Source organism: Denticeps clupeoides, chromosome 13, assembly GCF_900700375.1.
Source record: "Denticeps clupeoides chromosome 13, fDenClu1.1, whole genome shotgun sequence".
NCBI classification, from domain to species: domain Eukaryota; kingdom Metazoa; phylum Chordata; class Actinopteri; order Clupeiformes; family Denticipitidae; genus Denticeps; species Denticeps clupeoides.
The window spans coordinates 17333198-17359045 of NC_041719.1; the positions used below are offsets into that span (position 1 = coordinate 17333198).

Consider the following 25848-nt stretch of genomic DNA (forward strand, 5'->3'; position numbering starts at 1 on the left):
CAATGGACAAAAAGGACGATTTATTGTCTGATCAAAAACAATGCTACAATTGACTTACAAAAAAAGCATATTTTCGCCATGCCGGATAAAGAATTTAGCACATAATTAATCCTCAATTTAGTCTCTGGTTTTTACACAGAAACAGTCCATTTCAAGCCCATTAAAAACATGCATATGTGAGAACAGCTTGTTCGGGCAGCATAACACATATGTTCAAAACTTGACCAAAAAAATTATATAACACACACACACATAAAAGAGGATTATTCTTTAAAAGTATCTATATTTAAGCATACAGGTTAGTGCCTGTCAAGGAGACAGAAAGAAAAAATCATCGTTTTAAACGGCACTCCAAATTCTGACGGGGAAAATCTACCAATCTGTCATTCCTGAAGAGTCCTTACATGGACAGGAAGAGAGCGAGCGGCGGACTTTTACCCGTTTTTCACTGAAAACCATTATTAGACATAATTATGGTTTAAATGACTCCAAGTGCAATTATGACCCACTATAAAACGATGATGGATTTCTACGATGGCATCCCTACACACAAACTCCTTCCACTGTTCTCGTCGCTGAAGATGCTGGTGACAGGCCAGAATTTTTGAAAACATGGCTGATGGCAGGAAACAGCATCTGGAATAATGCAGCACGACACGGGGACCATGAATGAAGAGGTTCTCGCCGCGACGTGGCCTTCAAGCGATGCGACATCCACCGTATGTGGACGTGAGCTCCTAACGAAGGCCGCCGAACTTCCACGTCAACCAACGGGTTTCGAACCGAACACGCGTGGCGCTTCCGAGGTTCTTTATTCGCCGGCGTGGAACCGAGGAAGTGACACGCTGCCCCCCCAGCATCGGAGCGGGTCAGGTGGCCGCCACGCAGCGTGCTGCGGGCCACGCCGGGCCACTAGCCGCCCTGTTCCGGGTCGCTACGCGCTAGCGGCCGCGGGTTCCTCCCACGGCGGAGAAAAGGCGCCGCTTTCGCTTCCAGAAAATTCGAGCGGGGCGGGTGACGCGGGGGAGGGGGGCGAGCTTACCGTAGATCATGGCCAGGCCGGTTTCGTGGAGGAAGCGGACCCTCCGGTGCTTGAAGAGCCAGATGGTGAGGATGGTTAGTGTCAGCAGCAGAATGAACGTCAGCAGGTTCACGCTGTCCTGCCGGTGACTTTCCTCAGCCTCCTTCTCCGTGGCGAGTTCCTCCATCGCGCTGTCCTCGCCGTTCGCCCCGGACGCGAGCAGAAGCGCCACCGGCAGCCGGAGGCTCCGTTCGAGCAGCGACAGCGTCCTCCGCTTCGCTCCGGCGGCCATGGCGCAGGCGGGATGCTCCCGGCTGAGGAGGCCGACGCTGGTGATGCGAGAGGCGGCGGGAGAACAATCAGCCTCTCGGCGGCGGTTCGACCTTTTAAAGGCGCACTGCGCCCTGACGGGGAGAGAGAGCGGCGCACAGTTCCCGTCTAAAGTAGTGAATCTGAATCTACTGAACCGGGTCCTCACGCCGTGTCAGAGTCCGCTTAACGAACGAACGAACGAACGAACGAATCTGGATCTTTACCATCCCATCTATCCATCCAGTCCGTGGTACAATTGTCAGTGTGCTGAGCACAGCTCTCTAGACAGGATGTTTCAGAAAGAACACGGATGGCAGGGCACAATGCAGCGTTTATTACGTCAAACTTGCCTGGTTCTTGTGAGCTTGCTCTTCGGGAAGTCACGGGACTCCTATAAGTGTCCAGTTGCAACAATTGCTATTATATTCAGGCCGATTTTGAGCAAAGTGGGATTCCTGATGGTCACTATTTAATGAAACATTTCCCAAACAGGAGACAATCTGACCGACCAAGAGCAAAGTGTCAGAAGAGAGGGTGAGGGTTTAGTGTTCCTTTCACAATGGCAAACAGGAAAATAAAATTTCCTTTCTCCTCACTGTGTGGACATCAGCTTCCGACCAGCTTGGTGAAATGATGAGTCGGCAGATTCTAGCATAAAAACAAAGCTTTCCATCTTAAACAAGGCTTCTTGAAACCTAAATTTGAGTACCACTTTGTGTTTTGTATTACAGTATTTGGATTAATCTCTTTCTTTATTCATCAAAAATGAAATGAAAGACTTTCTAACTCAGTCTGACTCTATACATGTGGGATATTTATAGTGTGAGGGGAATCAGTCGCTTGAAGACGGGGATCGGGTCCCTTTTAAACCAGTGAAGGCATCGATTCAGACTGCCGCATTTCTCCGTCGTGCCAGGCGAAGGAACAATGCCTCGGAGACATTCCTGTAATCGCTGCGGAGCGCAGCCAGACAGTTATCCATCATGACTGGACTTCCTCGGGCCCAAACACAAACTCAGCCCTCTGCAAATGACTGCCCCCCCCTACCTTTGCGAGCCTGTAATCAATCTAGCTTTGCTGCAGAGCATTGCAGCATCACCCTCAGACCACTGCCGTCACATTACACAACATCAACACCACCTTACATCTTCACAGTCCAGTTAATGAACGATTGAGTGAATGTCTATATATCCATCCTCCCTCATGACTCAGTCAATAAATCAGTCTGTACATGGGGATATTTTAGACCGGATATCTCAATCATGACATGGTTTTCCATGTCACGGTTCTGACCAAGCAACCGCTTCAACATCTGCTATCCGGTGGTTAGAACAGCCCAGACACTAGCCACCATCTCAGTAAAGCAGTGGATGCGGTTCTACTAGATTCTGTGAGAGGCAGTGCCATCTAGTGATTAGTCAGAAAAACCACTGTGGCCTAGTTCACGCCAGGAATGTCTCAAGTTAGCACATTTTTATTAGGTGACTTGAGACAATACAGAGAAAAATGCTGAATGCCTGGTTCACCCTGCTTCTGACACGTTCCCACACGGTTCTTCATGTCCAGTTTGCATTTGCAAACAATAAGCTCAGTAAAATAGATTTTACTGAGACCAAACATACATTTTACATGTTCTTACATGTTCGCCTGCATTTGTGTCGGTCCTTGAGCATATGCACCACCTATCGTGGTTTGTGTGGTTTTCACACAAATGCCGACAGAATGGTGACCATTTAGTACATTTTGGACCATCATACACACAAAAATGATTTCAATTTCACACCTTATTCCCTTTTTTGTTGTTTTTTTTTTCGTGGCATACAGTGTGCATTGGAACATGGTTCAATTCTTAAGCACTACAACAGCTTCAGATAATTAACATCTGAACACTATGAGATACAGAAAAATTCTACAAATTCATAGTTTACATTTACAACATTTGGTAAATGCTCTTATCGAGAGTGACTTACATAAGTGCTTTAAATGGCCATCATTGAAATCCCTCATTTGGTTCAGTAGGCCCCGATCTGTAGACATCATTCACATAACAACTTTTCTTTTTATAAATATATTTTATGTATAAAAATTAAAATTAAGTCAAGTCAAGTCAACTTTATTGTCAATTCTGCCACATGTACAGGACATGCAGAGAATTGAAATTACGTTACTCTCTGACCCATACAAGTAACATTAAATACAAAAACAGTAACAGTAACGAATACAGAGTATAAATACAATTTAAAAAGAAAGGCACAATATACAATTTTAAAAACACCATATACAAATAAGGGCACATGGTGGAGAGTGCAAAACCAGGAGAGTGCAAAAACCAATAGTGCAACAGAGTTTAAGTTTAAAGTGACGAAGTGAAAGTGAGGTAGATGGCAGACCAGAGCTGCACAGAGTGACTGGTGCATGGTCAGTTTGTGTGAGTTAGAGTTCAGAAAGTTTGTGGAGCTGAAGAGGGGAGTGAGGGGAGTGGGGGCAGAGCTGGGAGGGAGTTGAGTTTCCTGACAGCCTGATGGGTGAAGCTGTCCTTCAGTCTGCTGGTCCTGGCCTGGAGACTCCGCAGTCTCCTCCCTGATGGCAGCAGGCTGAAGAAGGTTTGCACTGGGTGGGTGGGATCAGCTGCTATGCCGAGGGCTTTCTTGGTGAGGCGTGTACTGTAGATGTCTTGGAGGGAGGGGAGAGGGACACCGATGATTCTCTCAGCTGCTCTGACTATGCGTTGGAGAGTTAAATATTGTTTATATAAATAGCTATATTTATATATTGTCAATACAGAAAGTGTATGTTAGAGCACTTTAAGTGCTTTTTTAGTTTGCACTTAAAGATCTTTAGCCTCTTAGCTGAAGTACATTCCACCACCTAGGAGCCAAGACAGAGAAGAGTCTGGATTGGATGGAGATGGTGGTACCAGTCAAGCAGTGCTGGTGGATAGGAGAGATGGAGGTGCAGAGTGAAGAGTGATAGAGATCCGAGGTAGGAGGGTGCTGAACTACCTTTGGCTTTGTAGGCAAACCTCAGCATTTATATCTGATACAAGCAGTTACATGAAGCCAGCGGAATTAGATATTAATAGTTAGCTGTTAATTTGGCTATTAATAAATTAAGAAATAAGACAAGCATGCCATGCAGTCGTTGCTCAGAGGCATAGAAAATAATCAATAATCGACGTCATTGAAATCACGTCGTGGCAGCCATCGAAGGCCATTCGGGCTCGGCCGCGCCGCTGCAGTGATTGGCTCCGGTTCTTCCTGCGTAGCCCCGCCCCCCGGGAGCTTTGTCCTTTTTTTGTGATTCTTTGTTGCTAGGTGACGAATCGCGACGTGTTGATTGGCTGGCGGACAGCGTAAGGAAACGGGAAGCTCCTGCAGTGGGTGCGTGATTAGTGTAAACGAGAGAGGAAGGAGGTTCGCTCTACCGCGTTCCTCTCTCGCTCTCTCTCTTTCTTTTTGTCCTTTTCCTGCGATTACAAACATTTGAGTGGCAGAGAGGGTGACTGCGCCAACTTTACCTGCCCGGGACCGTCTGCCCTGTATTACAGGTCGCTGCGTGTTAAATAATGGGGTGCTTCTTCTCCAAAAAATCGCGGAGGAAATCTCCAGACAAGGAGCCCGCCCTGACCGGAGTAGAGGAGGACGCGGGCACCAACGCGGCCGCGAACAGCAGCGCCGGGAGCGAGGAGCCGCAGAAGCAGTACAGCTGGGACAAGCGACCCAAGGTAACGCTGTCACCGCGACGCTAGCCGTCCCCGCGGTATTCTGACGCCGTCCGGCTTCCTTGCCGAGGAGGTTCGAGGTAATGGCCACGTTACAGATAGAGCTTATTATCGGCTTAAAGCCACGGTGCCATGCCTGAAACCGGTGGTCGTGGCGGGTCTGCGTCAGACCGCGAGATTTCACGAAACCCCGCGAGACTTGGTGGATTAACGTGTTTCTGACCTTCAGGTAAATAAATATGTATAGTCTGTGTTCTGATTAACAAACTTTGCATGTTTTTTTTTTTTTGCTGTGATAAGGTTGATCCCAAAGATTTCATGCTGACTGGTGTAAAGGATGCCACGGTGGGCCGAAAGCCTGGAACGCTGAACGGACAGCAGTTTGTCATCCAGGAATGTGAGAACTGCAACATTTATGTGTTCGACCACTCCGCAACGATCACCATCGACGACTGCGTGAACTGCAGAATTGTCCTGGGACCTGTGAAAGGGAGCGTGTTCTTTAGGGATTGCAAAGACGTCAAATGCGTGGTGGCTTGCCAACAGTTTCGCACGCGGGACTGCAAGAAGATGGAGGTGTTCCTCTGCTGTGCCACCCAGCCCATCATCGAGTCCTCCACCGGCATGAAGTTCGGCTGCTTCCAGTACTATTACCCCGAGCTGGCCTTTCACTTCAAAGACGCGGGCCTGAGCATCTTCAACAACAACTGGAGCAACATCCACGATTTCACGCCAGTCTCAGGGGAGACCAACTGGAGCCTGCTGGCCGAGGACGTCGTGGTTGCAGAGCACGTCCCTTCGCCGGACCCAGAGTCCGACTTCAAATCCGTTCGTGTTTCTACGGATGCGTCGCGGAGCATTGTTCCCCTTACTAAAGGAGGAAGGCGCAAGGCGAGCGAGGAGTCCTGCCTTTTTGTCTTTTTTGCAGGAGACTACACCACAGCCAACGCCCGCAAACTCATTGATGAGGTGAGTTTTTACGTCATGTTTCTTTTTATACTAGGTTGCTTTGGGGATTTCAAATGATTGCATTCTTTAAGGAGTCACCTCACCTATGTGTATATACAGCAACTCTGAATTGGTTCAGGAAGGGAATATCTAAGCATAAAACACACCAAAAAAATCATGTTAACAATTTCTTGTGGCTTAGACACTGTTTTCACGGGTTTGTATTGGTGTGCAGTAAAGTTACTGTGAAATTCACTTACTCATGAGGTCAGCGTGATTCAACCTGTTGCTCAAATGGATCAAGAGTACAGAGGAAGTGACTAATCTGCCTGCTTTGATGACTGTTCTACTTTTTTTTTTTAAGGACCTACATTTTATGTATTTCCTGTTTCACCGTGCATAGGAGTATAATTAGAAACGCCTCCGTAATAACTGCATCTACAACGACCATTGTTCTACATTTGCTGGGAAAATAAACGTGCGGGTATTAGTCACAAGAATATTTGTGTCATGAAGATAAATGTGACCAGCAGTTGTCTTAGAGGTTCACATTTTTATGGCTAGCTAGTCTTTTTTTTTTTTTGTGGGCTGAACACGACCAGTGGTGTCCTAGCGGGTAAGAAAGTGGACCCGTAATCGGAAGGGTGCCGGTTCGAATGCTGAGATGCCACTGAGCATCAAGGTGATTGGTTAAGTGCATTGTCACCCTGTGCTGTGCTTCACAATGACATTCACTTCACTTGTGTGTGGTTTAATTTACATTTTGTAACTTGATATGATTTGTCAGCAGTTTTACCTTTTTTGTTCTGTGAAAAGCATGAATGACATCCTTTGAGGTTTGTAGCATTTCACCTAATTATACAACGAGGAAATGGCCCATGTGTTGCTAGTCCTGTCACTCAGCTGAGAACTTGTTAGTATGTACAAATACCAGTAATTGGGAAATAGCAGAGATGAACGTGTTTGAACCCCTTTAAACCATAAACCGATTTTCTGTTACCATCGGTCACCGGATGCTCAGGAAGCAGCAACCCAACTTGTGCTTTCTATAAGCTCGCCCAACTTTCAGAGTTATATTTAAAAGCTCAGAGCTATTTTTGTGCTTTGGCTACTGATGAATGAGAACAGCTTAGTTCTGTCTCAGCTTGCGTGCCAGTGCCAAAACGTCCTCAACTGGGGTTTTGGATTTGTGTGTTTTCTGAGCACCGTCCTTGTGCTATTCAGCCCAGCAAGTTTAACCAGTCTGGTGGACTTCTGACCCTATTAATTGCCCCCATCCCCCACCTAATGGACATTATTCGAGGCTGTGCAATTCCACCCCACAGATAAATAAAGAACCAATACAGACTTAGGATTCAATAGCCAGATTTGATTTGTTTTAGAGAGAGTGAGAAAGAGTTTGGATTTGTGTGTGAGAGAGAGGATGAGGACATACATTATTGTTGTTATTATTATATGTACAATTATAATGTGAAGTGATTGTGATACACAATACAGCACACTGTGACACAACGAAATGTGTCCTCTGCTTTTAACCATCACCCTTGGTGAGCAGTGGGCAGCCATGACAGGCGCCCGGGGAGCAGTGTGTGGGGACGGTGCTCTGCTCAGTGGCACCTTGGTGGCTCGCGATTCGAACCGGCAACCTTCTGATTTTGGGGCCGCTTCCTTAACCGCTAGGCAAACACTGCCCCGCAATTGAATGATCAGATAATCAGATAATCATTTTTTCATTTATTTCTCGTGAAATCTAGGTGACTGCAAAATGTTTTGTACTCATCCAAACAAAGGAAGTGTCAATGCGTCCTGAGGATGTAAACCGAGTGTTCCAGAACGATGCAGAGGGGCTGTTAGAGTACATAACTAAAGGTGAGTCGCTGTATATAAACTTTTTAATATATATTTTATTTATATTTTCCCCTACATACTTCTTTTGTTTGTTTTATATTTCCTTTACGCCCAGGCCCAGTTGTAGCTCTAGAGCTGAATGGAGATGGTGTTGTGGAGGCCTGCCAAAGCATTGCCAAGGAAGTCTTCAGTGGAACAAAGGTGGGAAAATTAGTGTTTGCCAATCAGAATGGAATATGTGCATAGTGTCGTGCTAAGGCATACTTCTCTGTTCTGTACAGGTTTTTGTTTCTGAAAACAAAAATACAGCCTCACGGGATGTGGACAACTTTTTCAATTTTGCAGACATGCAGATGGGTTTGTAGGATGCCAGACAAAACCAAAAATATGTATTCATGAACAGGGAGAGCAGAATGGTGTCAAGCGCAGCACAGCAGTTCTTTCCTCACAATATTTCAGAATTCAGCTATTTGTTTTACGAGATTTTCAGAGCATTTTATTTTATTATCAGGCTACCACTTTGGGGTCCTCACAATGCCATTAATATAAAATTTAAGAGTATCAATTGTCTTGCACTGACTCTGCGTACTCGAGGATTGCCATCTGTTTGCACAAACCCCATGTGATATTGATGTCTTTCCTGTTTTTAAAGGAAAATTTTCCTTTGGATTGATGAACAAAATGTACAAATAGACATTTTTGGCACAACTTCTCTCCTCCACCATGGCATATTAGATTTTTTTTTTTACATTTTTTAAAAATGGTTACCAGCTAGAGAAGAGCACGTTACACAATCATGTTCTTACAACCAAAAATGAAAAGCATTTTGTTTTGGCCTCTGCTCATGAGTAGAGTAATTTGACTGGAGTTAGAAGAGTCTAATTGGAACAAAAAAAAAAGAAGCCACTGATCACTGTAAACCCTTTTATTTGCATACAAATAAGTGTATTTATGGAATATACATACGCCTGTTATTCTTCACACCTTGCTGTATAATAATCATATGCTGTTAGTGAGCAAATATACATTGACGTGAATACGATGTTCTGTATCTTTTAGCCTTTGGTGTAATTCAGGTATTTATTTAAATGAGGCAACTGTGATCCTGCTGATTATGAATATCACATTTCTTTGTCTTTTTTTCGTGTGTTTTTAGATTTATTTTCCATAGTTGTGCATAATGACTGGTTCAAACCTTGTACTAAGAATACGTTCAGTTGTGGAATATGTAACACTGGAAAATGTATTTCATTTGTCAGCACTTGTCACTTGTCTTTGTTAGATTTATGGAAACAGAATGTATCTTTCAGCTTTTCTCATTTCTCTAATTTTAATCCAAAGAATGTATGAAAAAAAAAAAAGTGTTTTTATTTGGGTTTTAAGGCTCAGCAGATAATATGTGGATTTCTAACTCTCTTTATGGGCTGTATGGTTTAAACCATAATCGTTTAGCAACAGCAGAATATGTTGCTTAATCTAGATAGACATATCCATCTTTGTACAAATTGTATGTTTTTTATTTTTTAACATTTGTAAGCGTATACAAATCAGAACTGAATGATTACAATATAAACTTTTGTTTAACAATCTGCATTCTGTTTATTTTAGTTATCCAGTGGTATATTGACTAAAACACTAATAGCAGTAAGAAATAGTACATAAGATTGTAAGCAAATATAGTTGACAATGTTACCTGTATCTAAAAGCTTGCACATTGGTTAATATTAACCTACAGTAGTGTAAAGTGTATTATGTGCACAGAACAATGGCATTATGACACACACACACACACACACACACACACACACACACACACACACACACACACACACACACACACACACACACACACACACACACACACACACACACACACACACACACGGGGCAGTGGTGGCCTAGCGGTTAAGGAAGCGGCCCCGTAATCAGAAGGTTGCTGGTTCGAATCCCGATCTGCCAAGGTGCCACTGAGGTGCCACTGACCAAAGCACCGTCCCCACACACTGCTCCCCGGGCGCCTGTCATGGCTGCCCACTGCTCACTCAGGGTGATGGGTTAAATGCAGAGGACAAATTTCACTGTGTGCACTGTTGCTGTGTATCACATGTGACAATCACTTCACTTTCACTTTCACACACACAGTACAGGCTAAAAAACACATTCAATGTGTTTTCTTTATTTTCATGACCATTTACGTTGGTAGATTCTCACTGAAATTATCAAAACTATGAATGAACACATGTGGAGTTATGTACTTAACAAAAAAAGGTGAAATAAGTGAAAACATGTTTTATATTCTAGTTTCTTTGCTCTGATTACTGCTTTACACACTCTTGGCATTCTCTCGATGAGCTTCAAGAGGTCGTCACCTGAAATGGTTTTCCAACAGTCTTGAAGGAGTTCCCAGAGGTGTTTAGCACTTTGCCTTCACTCTGCGGTCCAGCTCACCTCAAACCATCTTGATTGGGTTCAGGTCCGGTGGCTGTGGAGGCCAGGTCTCTTAACTTTTTGTTAAGTACATAACTCCACATGTGTGGAGTTTTGATGCCTTCAGTGAGAATCTACATTGAAAACACATTGAATGAGAAGGTGTGTCCAAACCTTTTGCCTGTACCGTACATACACACATACACAATGTCTCATAAACGCACAGCTTAATTACTATACAAAGTCAATTTTCTACATAAAGTCAACACTCAGAGGTTGACAGCATGATTGCCAGCTGACCCATTCCTCCACTTTCAGAGTCCTAATAAACATGATTGTTCGTTCAGTCCATCAGCGTTGCTTTAATTAAATGGTTTCCATTAAGCTTTCACTACTCAGTAAAGATATGACCGTCCTTAACTTCATATGCATCTTCTTTCTTTCTTTCTTTGCTCAACACCATACACCTTAAGCACTTTCTAGAACCTTCTTGTCTGTGTCTTGTTTAAAGTATCCCATCCACTGCACAAATGCACAGCCACTTACAAGCATCTAACACGATGTCCTTGTTTAGTGTAAAGAAAGTTTTTACAATATTTTTATAATCTCTATATTTTAGTTTTTTTAAGTACACACACACATATACTGTATATTGTTTTACGATTTCACTATGGGGGGGGGGGGGGGGGGGGGGGGGGGGTTCTGTGTGAAACAGCATTTCAATACACTGTGTACTGTGTATACTGTTGTACTGGCAATAAATCTCTTGAATCTTACATGGATTTGAATACAGACACAGTTTTGTGTGTTAGGAACAAGCTGATGGCCATCATATTGTTTTACAATTGAATGTGAAAAGTTTTTGACAGGTCAAAAAAAAAAATTCTGTTCTCGCTGAACACTACATGTGTTTTTCTTAAGGCATTGCTTTCTTTTTGCTACCTAAATACTATATAAATTTTAAATATATTGTTACGATGGAGAAATTAAATAGCCTATTACTGGAACTACCAGACTCCTGTTATCAACAGGAGCCCAGTGGAGAGAGTGGACAGCTTCCGATACCTCTGTGTTCACATCATGCAGCACCTCTCATGGTCCTGTCACATCAACACCGTGGTGAAAAAGGCCCGGCAGCGTCTCTACCACCTCAGAGAGAGACTTTAGACTGCCCTCCAAGGTGCACCATAGAGAGCATCCTGATGGGAAACATCTCAACCTGGTCCAGGAACAGCACCATGCAGGACAGGCGAGCCCTACAGAGGGTGGTTTGATCAGCCGAACGCATCATCTGTACCAAGCTCCCTGACCTTCAATCTATCTGCAGCAAACGGTGCTGCCTGGAAGATAGTGAAGGACCTCAGCCACCGCAGCAATGGACTCTTCTCTCTGCTGCGATCAGGGAAGCGCTTCCGCTCCCTGAAGTCCAACACAGAGAGAATAAGGAGGAGCTTCTTCCCGCAGGCTAGTCGAGCTCTCAACAACCACAACACTTCACAGAACTCCAATACACTCCAGCACTTTCACTTTCAATCACTTCTGGACTCAATCCCCCAGAAATCCTTGCACAATCCTTTAACTCTTTTTACCTTGCAGAATAATTTTTTTTATACTTTATACTTTGACTTCACCCATTTGCACACCATCACACGACATAAAAGTGTAATATTTGGTGGTCTGTAGCAGTCGCTAAAGCATTTCACTGCATATCACGTGTATGATTATGTATGTGACAAGGCTTGTGGGTATGGCCTTGTGCTTTTTGTGGTAATTTTGAATACACAGCAAGTGCAGCACACAGTGCACACACTGAAACTTGTCCTATGCATTTCACCAAGGGATAGAATGGGCTGCCGTGGGCAGGACGAGCAGTGAGTGGGGATGGTACCTTGTTCACCGATAACTCAGTGGCTCCTAGCTGATGTGGGGATTTCAGTTGTCACAAATCTGCTGCCTTAACTACTAGGCCACCACTGCCCCACATGCTTGGGGCCTAGTTGAGAAGGCCTTGTCTGGAGTCCTTCCATGACTTTGATATTGTGCTAGTTAAGTCAGAAAGTTTGACATTCTTGCTCCTATTATTCTACATATTTTTATTTAACCTTACTACATTTATTTATTTCTTTATTTATTATTTAACTCCATTTCTTTTTGTAGCTGTTGTGTTTTCGCTCACAGCTGAAGAAGTTCAGTCTTATCCAGGAGCTGTTGATTGTTTTTACAGTAAAGTCATCTGGCCTGTTCTCCTCCATCACAGTGCAGCCACCAAGCAGGACATAAATAGACTGCAACGATCTGTATGCACCACAGACAAAATCAATCATTGTCGCACTCCTGCCCTCCCTCCAAAACTTGATGAGGACAAATAATCACCAATCAATCCCACTCTGATCCCACTATTTTTTAACTTCTCCCCTCCTGCAGACCACAAACAGCTTCTTCCCAAAATTGCCTGTAACAGCACAGCTATGTTGTGTTATTTCATCCTGTCCCAAATCATTATAGTTTCTTACACTTTGCTGTCTAGTTTACAATCTGCATATGGACAAGTTACTTTATTCCCATAACTAGTGTTACTTTACTTTACTTTATTTAGCAGACGCTTTTATCCAAAGCGACTTATAAGAGGAAGACACCAGCAATTCTCATTCGATTTCTATAGAATATTGAGTTTACAAACTAAGAGCCCTGATAAGGCTCAAACTTGTCAGCGAAGAGCATGCTCAGAGATTGTTAAGCGCTAGACGAAGAAAATTTAGTCTCCTTTCATTTGCTGATCTGAGAGAGTGTGCAGGAGTGTAGCTAGGTAGTATTGTATTGATGTAGGAGGGCGCAGTTCCATTTACAGCCCTGTAGGCAAGCATCAAGGATTTGAACTCAATCCTTGAGTTGCTACCAGGAGCCAGTGGAGGGAGGTAAGAAGAGGTGTAACATGGGTGTATTTTGGCTGATTGAAGATGAGACGGGCTGCCATATTTTGGATCATCTGGAGTGGTTTTATGGTGACTGCAGAGGCTCCAGCCAGGAGAGAGTTACAATAGTCGAGTTTGGAGATGACCATTGCCTGGACGAGGAGCTGCGTAGCCTGTTGCGAGAGAAAAGGCCGGATCTTGCGAATGTTGTAGAGAGTGAACCTGCAGGATCTGGAGATCGCAGCAACGTGATGGTTCAAACTCAGTTTGTCATCTATCCAAACTCCAAGGCTTTTTGCAGATGCCGTGGGTGTTAACAGTAGCGAGCCAATTTGAATTGAAAGGTTTTGCTGAGGGGAATTGTTGCCCGGAAAGATCAGAATCTTGGTTTTTGATAGATTGAGTTGGAGGTGTCGCTCAGACATCCATGCTGATATGTCTGAGAGGCAGGCCAAAATTTTTGTTGCTATAGTAGCATCTTCTTGTGGGAATGACAGATAGAGCTGGGTGTCATCAGCATAAGAGTGATAGGAGAAGCCATGTGATTGGATGATGTGACCAAGTGAGCGAGTGTATATTGAGAATAGAAGGGGGCCAAGGACAGAGCCTTGTGGAACCCCTGTGGTTACCCTAGAGAGGACAGATGTCTCACCTCCCCATGATACCTTGAAGGACCTGTCGTGAAGATAAGAGGTGAACCAATCTAGTACAGTTCCTGTAACTCCTAAATCAGAGAGTGTGGTGAGAAGAATTTCATGGTTAACTGTGTCGAAGGCAGCAGATAGATCAAGTAGGACAAGGACAGATGATCTGCGGGCAGCTCTTGCAGCACGAAGGTCATCCATCATTGCCAGGAGGGAGGTTTCAGTTGAATGCCCTTTCCTGAAACCAGACTGAAAAGGTTCGAGAAGATCATGCTCGTGGAGAAATTAGGAAAGTTGAGCCAGGACTGCTCTTTCAAGAATTTAAAAAAAAAAAAAGGAAGGTTGGAGACTGGGCGGTAGCTATCCAATAGAGACGGGTTTAATGTGGGTTTTTTGAGCAGGGGAGCAATGACAGCCTGCTTGAAAGCAGTGGGAAATGTCCCTGTTGTGAGTGAGGAGTTTAAGACGTGTGTCAGAGCAGATACTATGGTGGGCTGTATGGACTGAAGGAGGTGTGAGGGGATTGGATCCAGGGAGCAGGTGGTGGGGTGACTAGACTGGAGAAGTTTAGACACATCTGATTCAGAGAAGGGAGTACAGGAAGACAGTGTCCTGGTTTCAGAGGTAACAGCAGGACGGGGTCTGGGGTTAGGCGGTAAGAATTGTTTGCTAATGTCAGCCACCTTCTCTGTGAAGAAGGTAGCAAAGTCTTCAGATGAGAGAGAAGAGGAGGGGGTGGAGGATTCAGGAGGCGGTTGAAAGTAGAGAAAAGTTTTCGAGAGTCATTGCAGTTGCTTACTTTGTCCTGGTCTTTGCTGTAGTGACAGCAGCAGAGAAGGATTTCAGGAGAGATTGATACTTATTAAGATGAAGCGGGCACTTGGATTTCCTCCACTGCCTTTCAGCTGCTCTAAGATGGGTCCTGTGGCGACGAACCTCGTCAGAGATCCACGGCGAGGGTGGAGTCGCACATGTTGGTTTTGAAGTCAGTGGGCAGAGTCTCTCGAGGCAAGATGTTAGTGTGGATCAGAGGATGTCTGTAGCACAGTTAGGGTCCTGAATAGAGAGGATGTCTAGGGTGGGGAGCTCAGAGGAAACAGCAGAAGACAGTCGAGTAGGGAAGAGGGTGCGGAGATTACGGCAAAATTGTGTTAAGTGTGAGGTGGGTGTGGTGAATAAAAGGGTGATCGGATAGATGTAGAGAAATGACAGAAGTGTTGGCTGTGGAGCATTTGCGTGTAAGTACGAGATCTAGTTGTTTTCCAGCTCTGTGCGTTGTGGGCGTGCAGAGAAGTGTGAAGTTGGAAGCAGAGATGAAGTGTTGGAAGTCAGTTGTTTGTGGCTTGAGGAGATCGAGGTTGAAGTCTCCTAGTAGCACAAGGGGCAGTTCCTCATCTATAAAGGTGGAGAGAGTTGTGTCTAGTTCCTCTACAAAGTTCCCCAGCGGACCTGGAGGACGATATACAGCAACTATGGACATTTTTACTGGGTGTGTAATAGTTACTGCATGGAACTCAAAACTGGTTGTTTGAATATCAGAAACGGGAGTGAATTTCCAGTCCTTGGAAATGAGCAAGCCTGTGCCCCCTCCCCTGCCAGTGGGGCGGGGGGTATGAGAGAAGTAGAAGTCTGTGGAAAGGGCTGCAGGTGTAGCAGAGTTGTGGGGCGGATCCAGGTCTCAGTCAGTGCGAGTACTTGGAGGTTTCATTCTGTTGCAAAAGCAGGAATGAAGTCGGGTTTGTTGCCTGCCGACTGACAGGTCCACAGCCCGGACGAGTACTCAGGGTGGCAAGACGAGGCCTGGGAGAGTGTGTGCAGGTTGTGTGTGTTGCGTGTTCTGTGTATATTGAATCGAGGAGGGCGCCTGGAGTGAATGAGAGGAATGTTCTGGAAGGACATGATTAGCAAAAAGAAGTAGGAGAAGAACATAAGTGAATTTACCTGTATTTTGGTTTTACTGCTCGGTTGAGTCGCGCAGGACGAGTCGCAGGTCTTTACCCAAGTGGGTCTTCACACAAGGGCTGACGCGAGAGTAGTACCAGAAGTACAGGTCAAATTGTAAGTGGCCACAGTGGAGTTGACTATAACCCGTTTCACGACTACGCAAGAGTGGGCGTGTACCTAGTTCGGGTGAAACTGACGCCGATTGACAACAATAACGATAGCGAAAGCTAATACATTAACTTAGCTCACCTAGTCACGTCAACAAAAACACAAGCACTTCTTAAAAACAAACTAACCCTAGACAGAGTCAAAGTTTATTCACTCACCTCTACAGAGAACCGCGTGAGAAAGATTACCGCTGTGTTCAGTGTTCAGAATAACGATATGTATTACGATAAACACATGATCGTTATCAATAAAAATGTGTTGGATTCTTCGTCTGTCATGTGTTACGTCCTTTAGGCCGTAGAATGGCTTGGGGTGCTCTGTTTTGTGCGTGTTCTTTTAGGCTGTCTGCTGGGGGGAGGAGATTTGGATTTACAGCTCCACCCACGAATTCCCTCGTCAAGTGGCAGCCAATCAACGCACAGGACGGAGAACTACTTAAGGACCCTTCCAGCCACCATTCAGGGCTCATTGTTGTGGAGCCAGAGGAGGAGGAAGCGAGAGGAGAGTTTTGGAGATGGAGTTTGGATTGTGTTAGAGTTGGATAAGAGTTGTTGTGTGTTAGTGATTAGTGTGGTTAGTTGTGGCTTTGTTGTGTATTTGTATTGTCTCTCCTTTCATGGTGTGTTGTCCTCCTGTGAATTGTTGTGTAGTTGTTGTTATATATAGCACTTTAGGTTTGGTTTGTTGTTCACTGCTCACTGTAAATAAAAGCACAATATTTCACTTGGGTTTGGTATCTGTGTCTTCCCACTGGACACATTCCCCTCGTTTGTTGTCGCGTCTCCTGACCCCTAGATAGGGACGTGACACATGTCAATAAATAAAATGTTTAGTGTGTATTGTGCTGTCGCTACATCCTGTTCCACTTGGGTGTGGGCTGGGTCTTGTTTCATTAGGGATATGGTTACATGCAGTACACACCGCATACAACAGATCAAAAAATTAAATTTCCATATGCATCACAAAATCTGAAGGAAGTTTGATTTGTTTAATTCTTCATTTAACCGGACATTTTTTTTGAGCATGTATATTTACACCAATGTTTTGATTGTTGATTGTTTGATGATCACGCTTCAGAAGCTTTGCAATTTTAAGAGTGCTGCATCCCCCTGCAAGATATCTCACTATTTTCTGAGCCTGTCAAGTCCTTCTTTTGACCCGTTTTGCCAAAGGAAAGGAAGTTGCCTAATAATTATGCACACCTGATATAGGGTGTTGATGTTATTAGACCACACCCCTTCTCATTACAGAGATGCACATCACCTAATATGCTTAATTGGTAGTAGGCTTTCGAGCCTATACAGCTTGGAGTAAGACAACATGCATGAAGAGGATGATGTGGACAAAATACTCATTTGCCTAATAATTCTGCACTCCCTGTATGGTATGTGTGCTAAAGCTAGGAAAGGTATATGGATCTGTACGCAGCCATCAATACATAATTAAAAATGCATTTTTGTGGGACCTTCCAAAATGTAAAAGTAGCTTCAAATAGATAAAAACCTGCATACACACAATAAAACAATGCATCAACATGGAAGGTTGAATACAAGTTAGACAAGCGCTGAAGATACTCTGGTGTGGACTTCAGAATGTGTCAGAAAATTCTGGCACACGGTGAGACAACGAAATGTGATTTCTGCATTTAACCATCACCCTTGGGGAGCAGTGTGTGGGGACGATTCTTTGCTTAGTGGCACCTTAGCAGTTCTGGATTTGAACCGGCAACCTTCTGATTACAGGTCCACTTCCTTACCCTCTAGGTCACCCCTGTTAGAATATTCATCTGAAACACTGTGCACAACTCCAGTCAAAACTTGTTTTAGACCATCTTCACAATCCCCACAGTGAATCTTAGGATAACGGGATAAAACCAATGTCAGTAACTTCACCATCAACATGACATGTAAATGAATCTAAGATAATATTATAAGTACATACTTTGCAATGTTGTAGTTGTAATCGAGCTGGAGAGCTCTTGAAGGCAATTGAAAGGGAGTTGAAGTGGCGTGAATGCCATTAAAACATCAGATCTTCTCTTTGTTCTGAGATTGACAGATTCTGGAAAGCATTTATGACAAAAGTACAGACAGTTAGTTCATACAGAATGGTTTCCAAGAACAGACCCTCTGTGCTTTGAACCAATCTTTTATATATATTTCAACAAAAGAGGTCAGGATTCCTTTCTCGTCACTAATTTTGCAGCGGTCTCTGGCTCGACTTGTTGCTGTCTGAGTCTTTATAAAGTTGCTGTGAACGTCTCTTGATGCTCGCAACCAGCACCTCAATTCTGTTAGCCAAGGCAGCAGCTTCATTAGTGTGGGTGGAGGTTACTGTGAAGAGGAAACATTTATGTTGCCTTTTGTAACAGGAGTGCATGTTCTAATCTTTATACATTGATTTAGCATTATAACAAAATAGTGGGAACCTATTAAGAAAATGACTGAAAATGACATGCAGGGACAGCAGAATATATCCTCAGTGCTTCTGAATAAACCAGGCAATACAGAATGTTAGCAGCAGTTCATAACATCTACATAAAAGTCTGCTCAGAAGCCTCACCCTCTGCCCACTCACTGACCCACTCTTCCAACTGGCTGTCAGTCACTGCCAACTCTGCCTTCAGGGACTCCAGATTCTGCAGCTGGTTTGCCAGAGCTTTTGTGGATTTTAAAGGAAAAAAATACAATTAAATAAATGTTCAAAGCACAAAGATGAATGCAATTTCAATTATGATTAATGCAAAATGCAATTACTTTCAGATATCTGAGGCACAGTGAGGTAGCCAAATTGTTCATCTTTTGCTGATTCCAATGCATAGTCATGAGGGTCAGAATGTCAGAATGCAACAGGAAAGAGGATGTAATGACTTCACTTATTTTTTTAGACCTTTAGTGAGAAAAATGATGGCAACTCACCTGCTTTTGACTGTGTTACGAGCCGGTCTAGGGGCTCCGGCCCATAACAAAACAAAGGACACAAAACGTAACCTACTAAGACGAAACGGAGAATTTTAAACAAGTATTTTATTAACAACTAAATATATAAATAAAGAAGAAATACATACAAAACGAATAACAACAAATAACGGCAAACAAAACAGGAAAACAGCGAAAAACAAACAAACACCGAAGCAGGCCGTCACAACAAGTTGCGTTGCCTCCTAGGGGAAGCGCTGGGGACACCGGAAGTGATGTCAAAGGGAAATGGTAGGAAGGCGGGAAGGGTCGATGGCACGGCAAGCGCAGCCCTGAAAAAGGAGACTGAGGCTCATTTTATTCTGACTGTCCCACAGCAGGAACAGGTGGGCTCAATTTACAATCACCAGGCACCTGCAAACAACACAAAATACAGAACAGAAACACACTCAAAATACCAGGACGTAACAATTGTCACGTCCAGTACACCTCCAGCCCAACAGAGAGTGCCAGAACAGCTGGTGAGACAGCATGCCAGAAACAGAAGTGATTAATTTATTCCCAGAGACACCAGCCTTATTTACCCATGCCCGACTGATTAGAATCCATGACCATGACCTTTGCCTGTCCCTTTGCCCTTTGTTACCACGATCGCCCGACGGATTTTGCCTTGTAATCATGACCTTCGCCTGCCATTGCCATTGACCTTGACTTTGCTTGCGCCTTTTGCCAAGACAATCTCCCATGCTACCCCACCTTCCTTTCACCCCAGACGTCCTCCAGTCCAGCCTCCTTCCTTCACCTCATTCCTCGCTGCCCATTTACATTTACAGCATTTATCAGACGCCCTTATCCAGAGCGACTTACAATCAGTAGTTACAAGGAAAGCCCCCCCCCCGGAGCAACTGAGAGTTAAGTCTCTTGCTCAGGGACACAATAGTAGTAAGCGGGATTTAAACCTGAGTCTTCTGGTTTATAGGCGAGTGTGTTACCCACTAGGCTGCCCCCCACGGAGCCCGAGTTCCCTCCCCACCTCCATGGCTACACTCCCGTTCCAACTCACCTACTGCCTCGTTCTCACCGGGCAAGCGCCACCGGTTCTCCTCCCCAGCTCGTCCAGTGTCCTCTCCCAGTCCGACGACCTGTCCCCTCACTCCAAGCATGCCTGTCACTGCTATACGAGAGAGAAAGGCATTCCCCTTGTCCACCTCCTCCCCTACTGTTAATCCAGCCCCCTCCTGATATGCACCCCTCCATGTCAAAATAATACATTTTATAAGGAGCGTTCAACATAAAGTGATTTTGTTATATGTAATAACAGCTCATTTCACATTTGAAGTCATGAGCCGTCGCATGAAACACTGAGAGGAACGGCTTCATGTTCAGAAGGGGCTGGAGCTCTGGGCAACTTCTTGCCACTCTCTGGAGGTAGGGCCAATATTTGCAGGTCACATCTATACAAAAAATGTAGTACTAAAACTACTGGCCAGTTCCTGAGATCTAAATTCAACAGTAATAAAAGATGAAGGGACTATTAAGGGACTTCTGAAATCTATTCAAGCACAATAATATTATAAATATTTTATATGCATTCTTAAAACTGCAAGCATATCTGGGATGCATGCTGGACATATGAAGTGATCTTCCTTATGCACCTCATATTGTACAGCCTCCCACTCATAAAAAGGTGCCAGCAGAGATCTTCCCAGTCTATGAAACAAAGACTAAATGGGCTTATCCAATAAAAAAAACAACAAATGTAGAATAAAGCCAAATAACATCAACTCACACGACCAAAGCAGGCTGTTTGCTGGCCTGACAGGACAGACCAGGGGCAGCTAATTTCAGTTCTTCAAATGAGAAGAAAAAATCTTTGGCATAAATGGTGGCTAAGTGAAGGCCAGCTGGCCAGTAGTCACTTTGCAGTGTAAGATTGGGCGTCGCAGGACCATGCTTTTGTTTTGCATAGCGGCCGTCGCAGGACAATGCTTTTGTTTTGCATAGCGACCGTCTACAAGAAATGTGACCTTCCTGTGCCAATTATTGTGCATGAAGATTCAACACCTCTGTTTTTCATGCCTTTTGTCAGACGGCAACGTGTTAGGTGTTGGCCGTCAGGACCGCCCACTCTCTTTGTCTTCCCCAGATGGGAGGCACCGGGGGCGTGACATCAGAAACAACAGGTTCTGATTGGTCTGTGACAGCTTCCTGTAGGCCAAGGGTATAAAAGTCTGCTCACATGTGGGGAAGGGACTTTTTCTTTTCTTTTCTCCCAGCTGTCTATCCATCCAAACCGGATCTTCTGGTTATCGAGCCTGCTCTATCATCTTATTATTTCTCATGGCTCTGCCTCTTTCTCTCTCTCTCTCTCCCCCTTTACTCTTTCTTCTCATTTTTGTTTTTTGTCTGTAACCTTGGTACCTTTTTACATTCAATATTCACATGTAACTACAATAATTATTTACTGGTGTTAATAAATTAGAAACTGTTCATTTTTAACCTCTATTGTGCCATGCCTCTTTCTGCCAGGTAACATCAAGTTGGAGTGGTTTGAATACAGTGCTTTTGTGTGGAGGGAGAAAGAGTTTTTCTACACTCAGTTCTCTCACCCCACCACATGGTGTTTTTACAGCAGTACATCATCAACTCCAGAATTGCAGGTTTCACAAGTTAACTCAGAAATACTGAGCTCATGATGTCCTTGAGGAACACACACACACACACACACACACACACACACACACACATATATATAAACTGGTTTAGAATATTATTAATTAAAACAATTCACAATCCCACCATTCATTATGATCGTAGCCACAGCTTTTCCTCAATGACTCTGGTGGACAATCACAAATGTCCACTGGTACAAGCCAATCTAAAACAAGTCCAACAAGGAACTAGATTTTGTACTCAAACCAGAACTCACCACAAGAACAAAGGGTCCCATTTAGTACAAAGGTTGTTGGGGGCAATGGTTGGAAGAATCCTGTAGTACTAGCGTCTCTGTTGTGGAGAGGGTGTCTGGTGTGCATGCTAACGTCACATGTAGCACAGAAGAAGAGGCGTGGTCTACAATCGCGACAACGAATGAAAGCGGGATTGCTCCAACACTGTTGGCAGATTTTGTTTTCCACCTTTTCTTTTGCTACTGCACTGGTAACCAGACTCCCTGCTCTCCACGTTTCTGAAAAAAGTTTTTTATTTGGTTTGACGAAGCCAGAAGCGAAGCTGGTGCTTGGACATCTTCTCTTGCTTCTCATGTTGCATCACTAAGTGACTGCTCAAGCTCTTGTAGAAACCCCTCTGATGAAATGGTTCAAAAAAACAGGAAAGAGTCAAAAGCAAGAAGTTGTAATTCATGGGGCAGTGGTGGCCTATGCTGTGTTTCACAATGTCAATCACTTTCCCACCTGCTCAAATATTACATCAAAGATTAATTAAAAAATAAAGGTGCAGTTTACATCTTTATATCCCATACACCATATAGATACTAGTACAAAAATATATATAAAACATTACAATGGAGGACAAATGGAGACCAAATAAAGTGCATACCAACAGTATGTGGAGCAAGGACCACCTCAGAGTTTGTGTCGGGAGAGATGACCTGGGGACAAGCTGTCTGACTGTATCCAGCTGTTTAAATAAAGATTATTAAAATTAATAAATCTTACACTTTTCTCAACACTACATGTGTTTGATACAACTTTAGTATCAAACATAAAAGAAATGAGGGGCTGTTAAGGAAATATTTCAGACTTTTGTTACACAAACACATGTGAAACACATACGCATTCACATATGAAACTGACAAGCATGCATTTATGCTACTGAAAACTCACACACACACACACACATATATATGAAACACACACAGATACAGGGGAAATAGACTCTTATGTAAAATTCAACTTAAACAGTGTAATAAATGCCCATATAGCATTAGTGAAGCTTTTAACATGTCCGTGTGAATGAAAACTTCAATGAAGGCATATTTAATATTCAGCGGGATTCCTGCATACTTCTTATCATGGCAGAATTTAACAGGGACAACGTAATGACTGGGGCAGTCGGTTTGTTAACCACAATTTTATCATCCCCGACATCATAAATAACATCGTGGCTGCCTAAATATTAACAAACCAGTCTGCTGAAAGTGAGCTTCGATCGCTATTTCGCGGTGACAGCCAAAGAATGGACTCATGTCATAGCTAGAACTCGGCAAGAGACCCCACTTGCCGAGTCAGACTCAATTTTAGCCGGTGGGGATCAAAGCCACGGCAAAGGTACGCCCCGCAAATGATTTTAATCCCAGTTGTAAAGTAACAGATTATATATAGGCTTTTATATTCTGTTAGCTGGTATGCTAATAACTTTGTTTAATTAGTAACAGAAGTAATGGGCAACAGAGATTAGCACAATCTCCCTGATCTCCCGATCACTAAAAAGATAGCACATAGCTAGCTACTAAAATACATGTATTATTCAAATTGATTAAAGAAAGCTTTTAGCGTGTCTTTGCTAGCTAGCACCGTTGAAATGCATTTGCATTTATGTTTCACTTTGTTTGCTGAAAATGACAAGACACTTCTTCTGATGTTTGTTTTAGGGTTAAAAAAAAACTCCCCATAAAACATATCATAAAGATGTCTTGCTACTTCCCAGCCCAAATGACAATCTGGTTGTGAAACAACCCAGGAAGCAGATACTTCATGCGAAGGGTCATATTTTGAGTGCTTTTGAATTTGACAAATCATGGGATAGTGGAATGGTGAAGGAGAGAATTAGGCATGCTGTCATGATCCAGTCCGGCAGGGGCTACCCCGGGTCCGGAGTTCAGACCGGAGTTTCATGTTGGTCCTGTGTAATGTTTCCTGATCGTGTTCCCCTGTGTATTATTGTATAAAGCTGCCGTGTTCGTGTCTGTTCGCCATCGGGTCGTTGTTTGGTGATGTTTCCCCTTGTCCTGACTACCATGTATTAAACCCCTGTTTCATGACATAATGTGTCCTTCTTCCTCGCCATGTCCAGCCATCGTGACACATATGTTTGTAGGAAAGTTTCCAGAACAACAGAAATAAAAATCTCTACTGTTTTATGCACAGCATGGAACTTCTAATGGTATGTGGCAATAAACTGATTGTCCCAAAACTAACTGATGGGCAGGAGCTGGACGGATATATGATAAAAAAAAGTCTTCTGACTGAAGGCTTTGTATATCAGACCTATTGAAGTAAGTAACTGTATACATATAACTAGATATATTTAGTGTGGCATTTGAATTATGTGTGTATTTAAATTTTAACCAACCAGAAACATGCTTAGTCCTTAAATGGTCAAAAGATTGTTTTGCACATCAAGTGTTATTGATTGATAATGCAAATATAATTAGATGATGCCAAATCAAGGCTTGTGTAATTGAAATTTGTAATTGTCAAAACATTTTTTCTAAGTTTGAAGATTCTGACTGATTGCATGGTGGATGATGGAGATCAAGAAGAAACTGTAAATGAGAGACAAATATTCTATAGATAAGGAATTACCAATCAATCAAGAGCCTTCTACCTCAAAAGCGGATACTTTGTTCACAAGCCACAGTGCTGCATCGCCTCCTTCTCCATCCCCTGGGCCATCATGAAGTTACTTATCAAGTGCCCTCAGGTGACACAGACTATAACACATACCTCACAGTTATGACTGGAATGACAGAATTGCCAGAGGAATCCGATGAAGAATTAAATCAAGCCATACAAGCAAGTCTTGAAAATCAAGTGTGAGTGTGGAGCATTTTAATATTATGTGAGATATTAAAATCCATACTGATTTATTTGATTGATCTGGTATTTGTAAACCAATCTGTGTTCTGTAGATAGTGTACTTTTAGTGAAATGTATCTAACAGTTTCCACTTTGTGTTAAACGTGATAATGTGTTGTAGAATCAAAAATTGAGAATAATCTACTTAAATCCTTCTGGTACATTTCATTTTAGAGTGGAAATGGATGCATACAAGATGTCTCAGTACAACAACTACTTAACACCTTGGCAGCACAAATTAATTCCAATGCAACCAGCAAGTTTAACATCAGTGGATGTGCTGTTCTTGAATATGTAGAACAGCAGCTGATGCTTTTCTTTGCTCTTTGTGCTGCAGGCTCAGAAGCATCAATCTAAGGACCTTGTGGCCTTGAAATCTGTACACTAAGATGATGGAGGTGGGAGAGAGACAGTGTGTGTGTGTGTGTGTGTGTGTGTGTGTGCGTGTGTGAGAGAGAGAGAAAGTGTAATTTGTATTTAACCATGACCCAACAGAACTTTAGTGTTGTGGTTCTGCCCTGAGCTTTTTGTTTGGGTCTGTATATCTGTGTGTGATGTGAAAGTTATTAGTGCAGTGACTTGGTAATATTGTGTTCTAAAACTCTGAGTTTTCTTCTCCTGTGTTTACAGGGCGGCATTTCATGATTGCTTTGTTTTCTGGAAAGATTTCGGCACATTATACAAGGGGGAGACGGCTTATGTCTGCCGGGAGGTCTTATGGGAAATTATTCCTACTCAGACAAACCCACCCACACACTCACACTTTTATGTGTCTCTTTCTTTTTGTGTGTTTTCAGGAAAGCTGCCTTCATCTCACAAGTGAAAGAGGAAGGAAATTGGTGAATGTTTTCTTCATTGCATACATACACACATACACACAGCTAAATTGCAATTAATCCAGACAGTTTTCTTGTCTAGGACATTTGAGGACTTTGTCCATCAGGTCCTTACTGTAGATCCACGAAGGCAGCCTTCGGCTGAAGAGCTGCTTTTGGTAAGGAAGCACAAGTCAGAATTGTAACTCTACTGACATGTTTCCCCTTAAATATACCAATATACCTCAATCCCGTATTTTATAATATAAATAAAGGCTATGAGGTAAGTCTGTTGGCCCCCCTCTATCTCACCCATTACCCAGTCCTTAACCCTGAGTCTACGTGTTCAGA

General features: G+C 43.4%; 2 protein-coding genes across 4 annotated transcripts in view; one reads left to right on the forward strand and one right to left on the reverse strand.

Annotated features, from left to right (window-relative positions):
• Positions 1-1567, reverse strand: part of slc9a7 (solute carrier family 9 member 7) — a 33204-nt gene extending 31637 nt beyond the window's left edge. Inside the window, exon 1 of one of the 3 annotated variants that reach the window (XM_029000136.1) lies at positions 1043-1561. In XM_029000136.1, coding sequence (XP_028855969.1) covers positions 1043-1313 — 271 coding nt within the window. In that variant the 5' untranslated portion in view covers positions 1314-1561. Of the gene's footprint in view, positions 1-1042 lie in introns of all 3 variants that reach the window. The other 2 variants (XM_029000137.1, XM_029000138.1) reach the window with 2 other exon arrangements.
• Positions 1568-4646: 3079 nt separating this feature from the next.
• rp2 (RP2 activator of ARL3 GTPase) lies at positions 4647-9437 on the forward strand. The gene is made up of 6 exons (XM_029000148.1): positions 4647-4713; positions 4881-5057; positions 5355-6023; positions 7757-7871; positions 7966-8051; positions 8132-9437. The coding sequence occupies exons 2-6, from the start codon at positions 4899-4901 to the stop codon at positions 8213-8215; spliced, it is 1113 nt and encodes a 370-aa protein (XP_028855981.1). The 5' UTR covers positions 4647-4713; positions 4881-4898; the 3' UTR covers positions 8216-9437.
• Positions 9438-25848: the final 16411 nt, after the last annotated feature.

Excerpts from the sequence above, each read along its gene's own strand:
- rp2 (XM_029000148.1), top strand. The coding sequence starts at position 4,899 with ATGGGGTGCTTCTTCTCCAAAAAATCGCGGAGGAAATCTCCAGACAAG. Across the intron at positions 6,024-7,756 it reads CCCGCAAACTCATTGATGAG|GTGACTGCAAAATGTTTTGT; the intron begins GTGAGTTTTTAC and ends CGTGAAATCTAG. Across the intron at positions 8,052-8,131 it reads AAGTCTTCAGTGGAACAAAG|GTTTTTGTTTCTGAAAACAA; the intron begins GTGGGAAAATTA and ends TGTTCTGTACAG.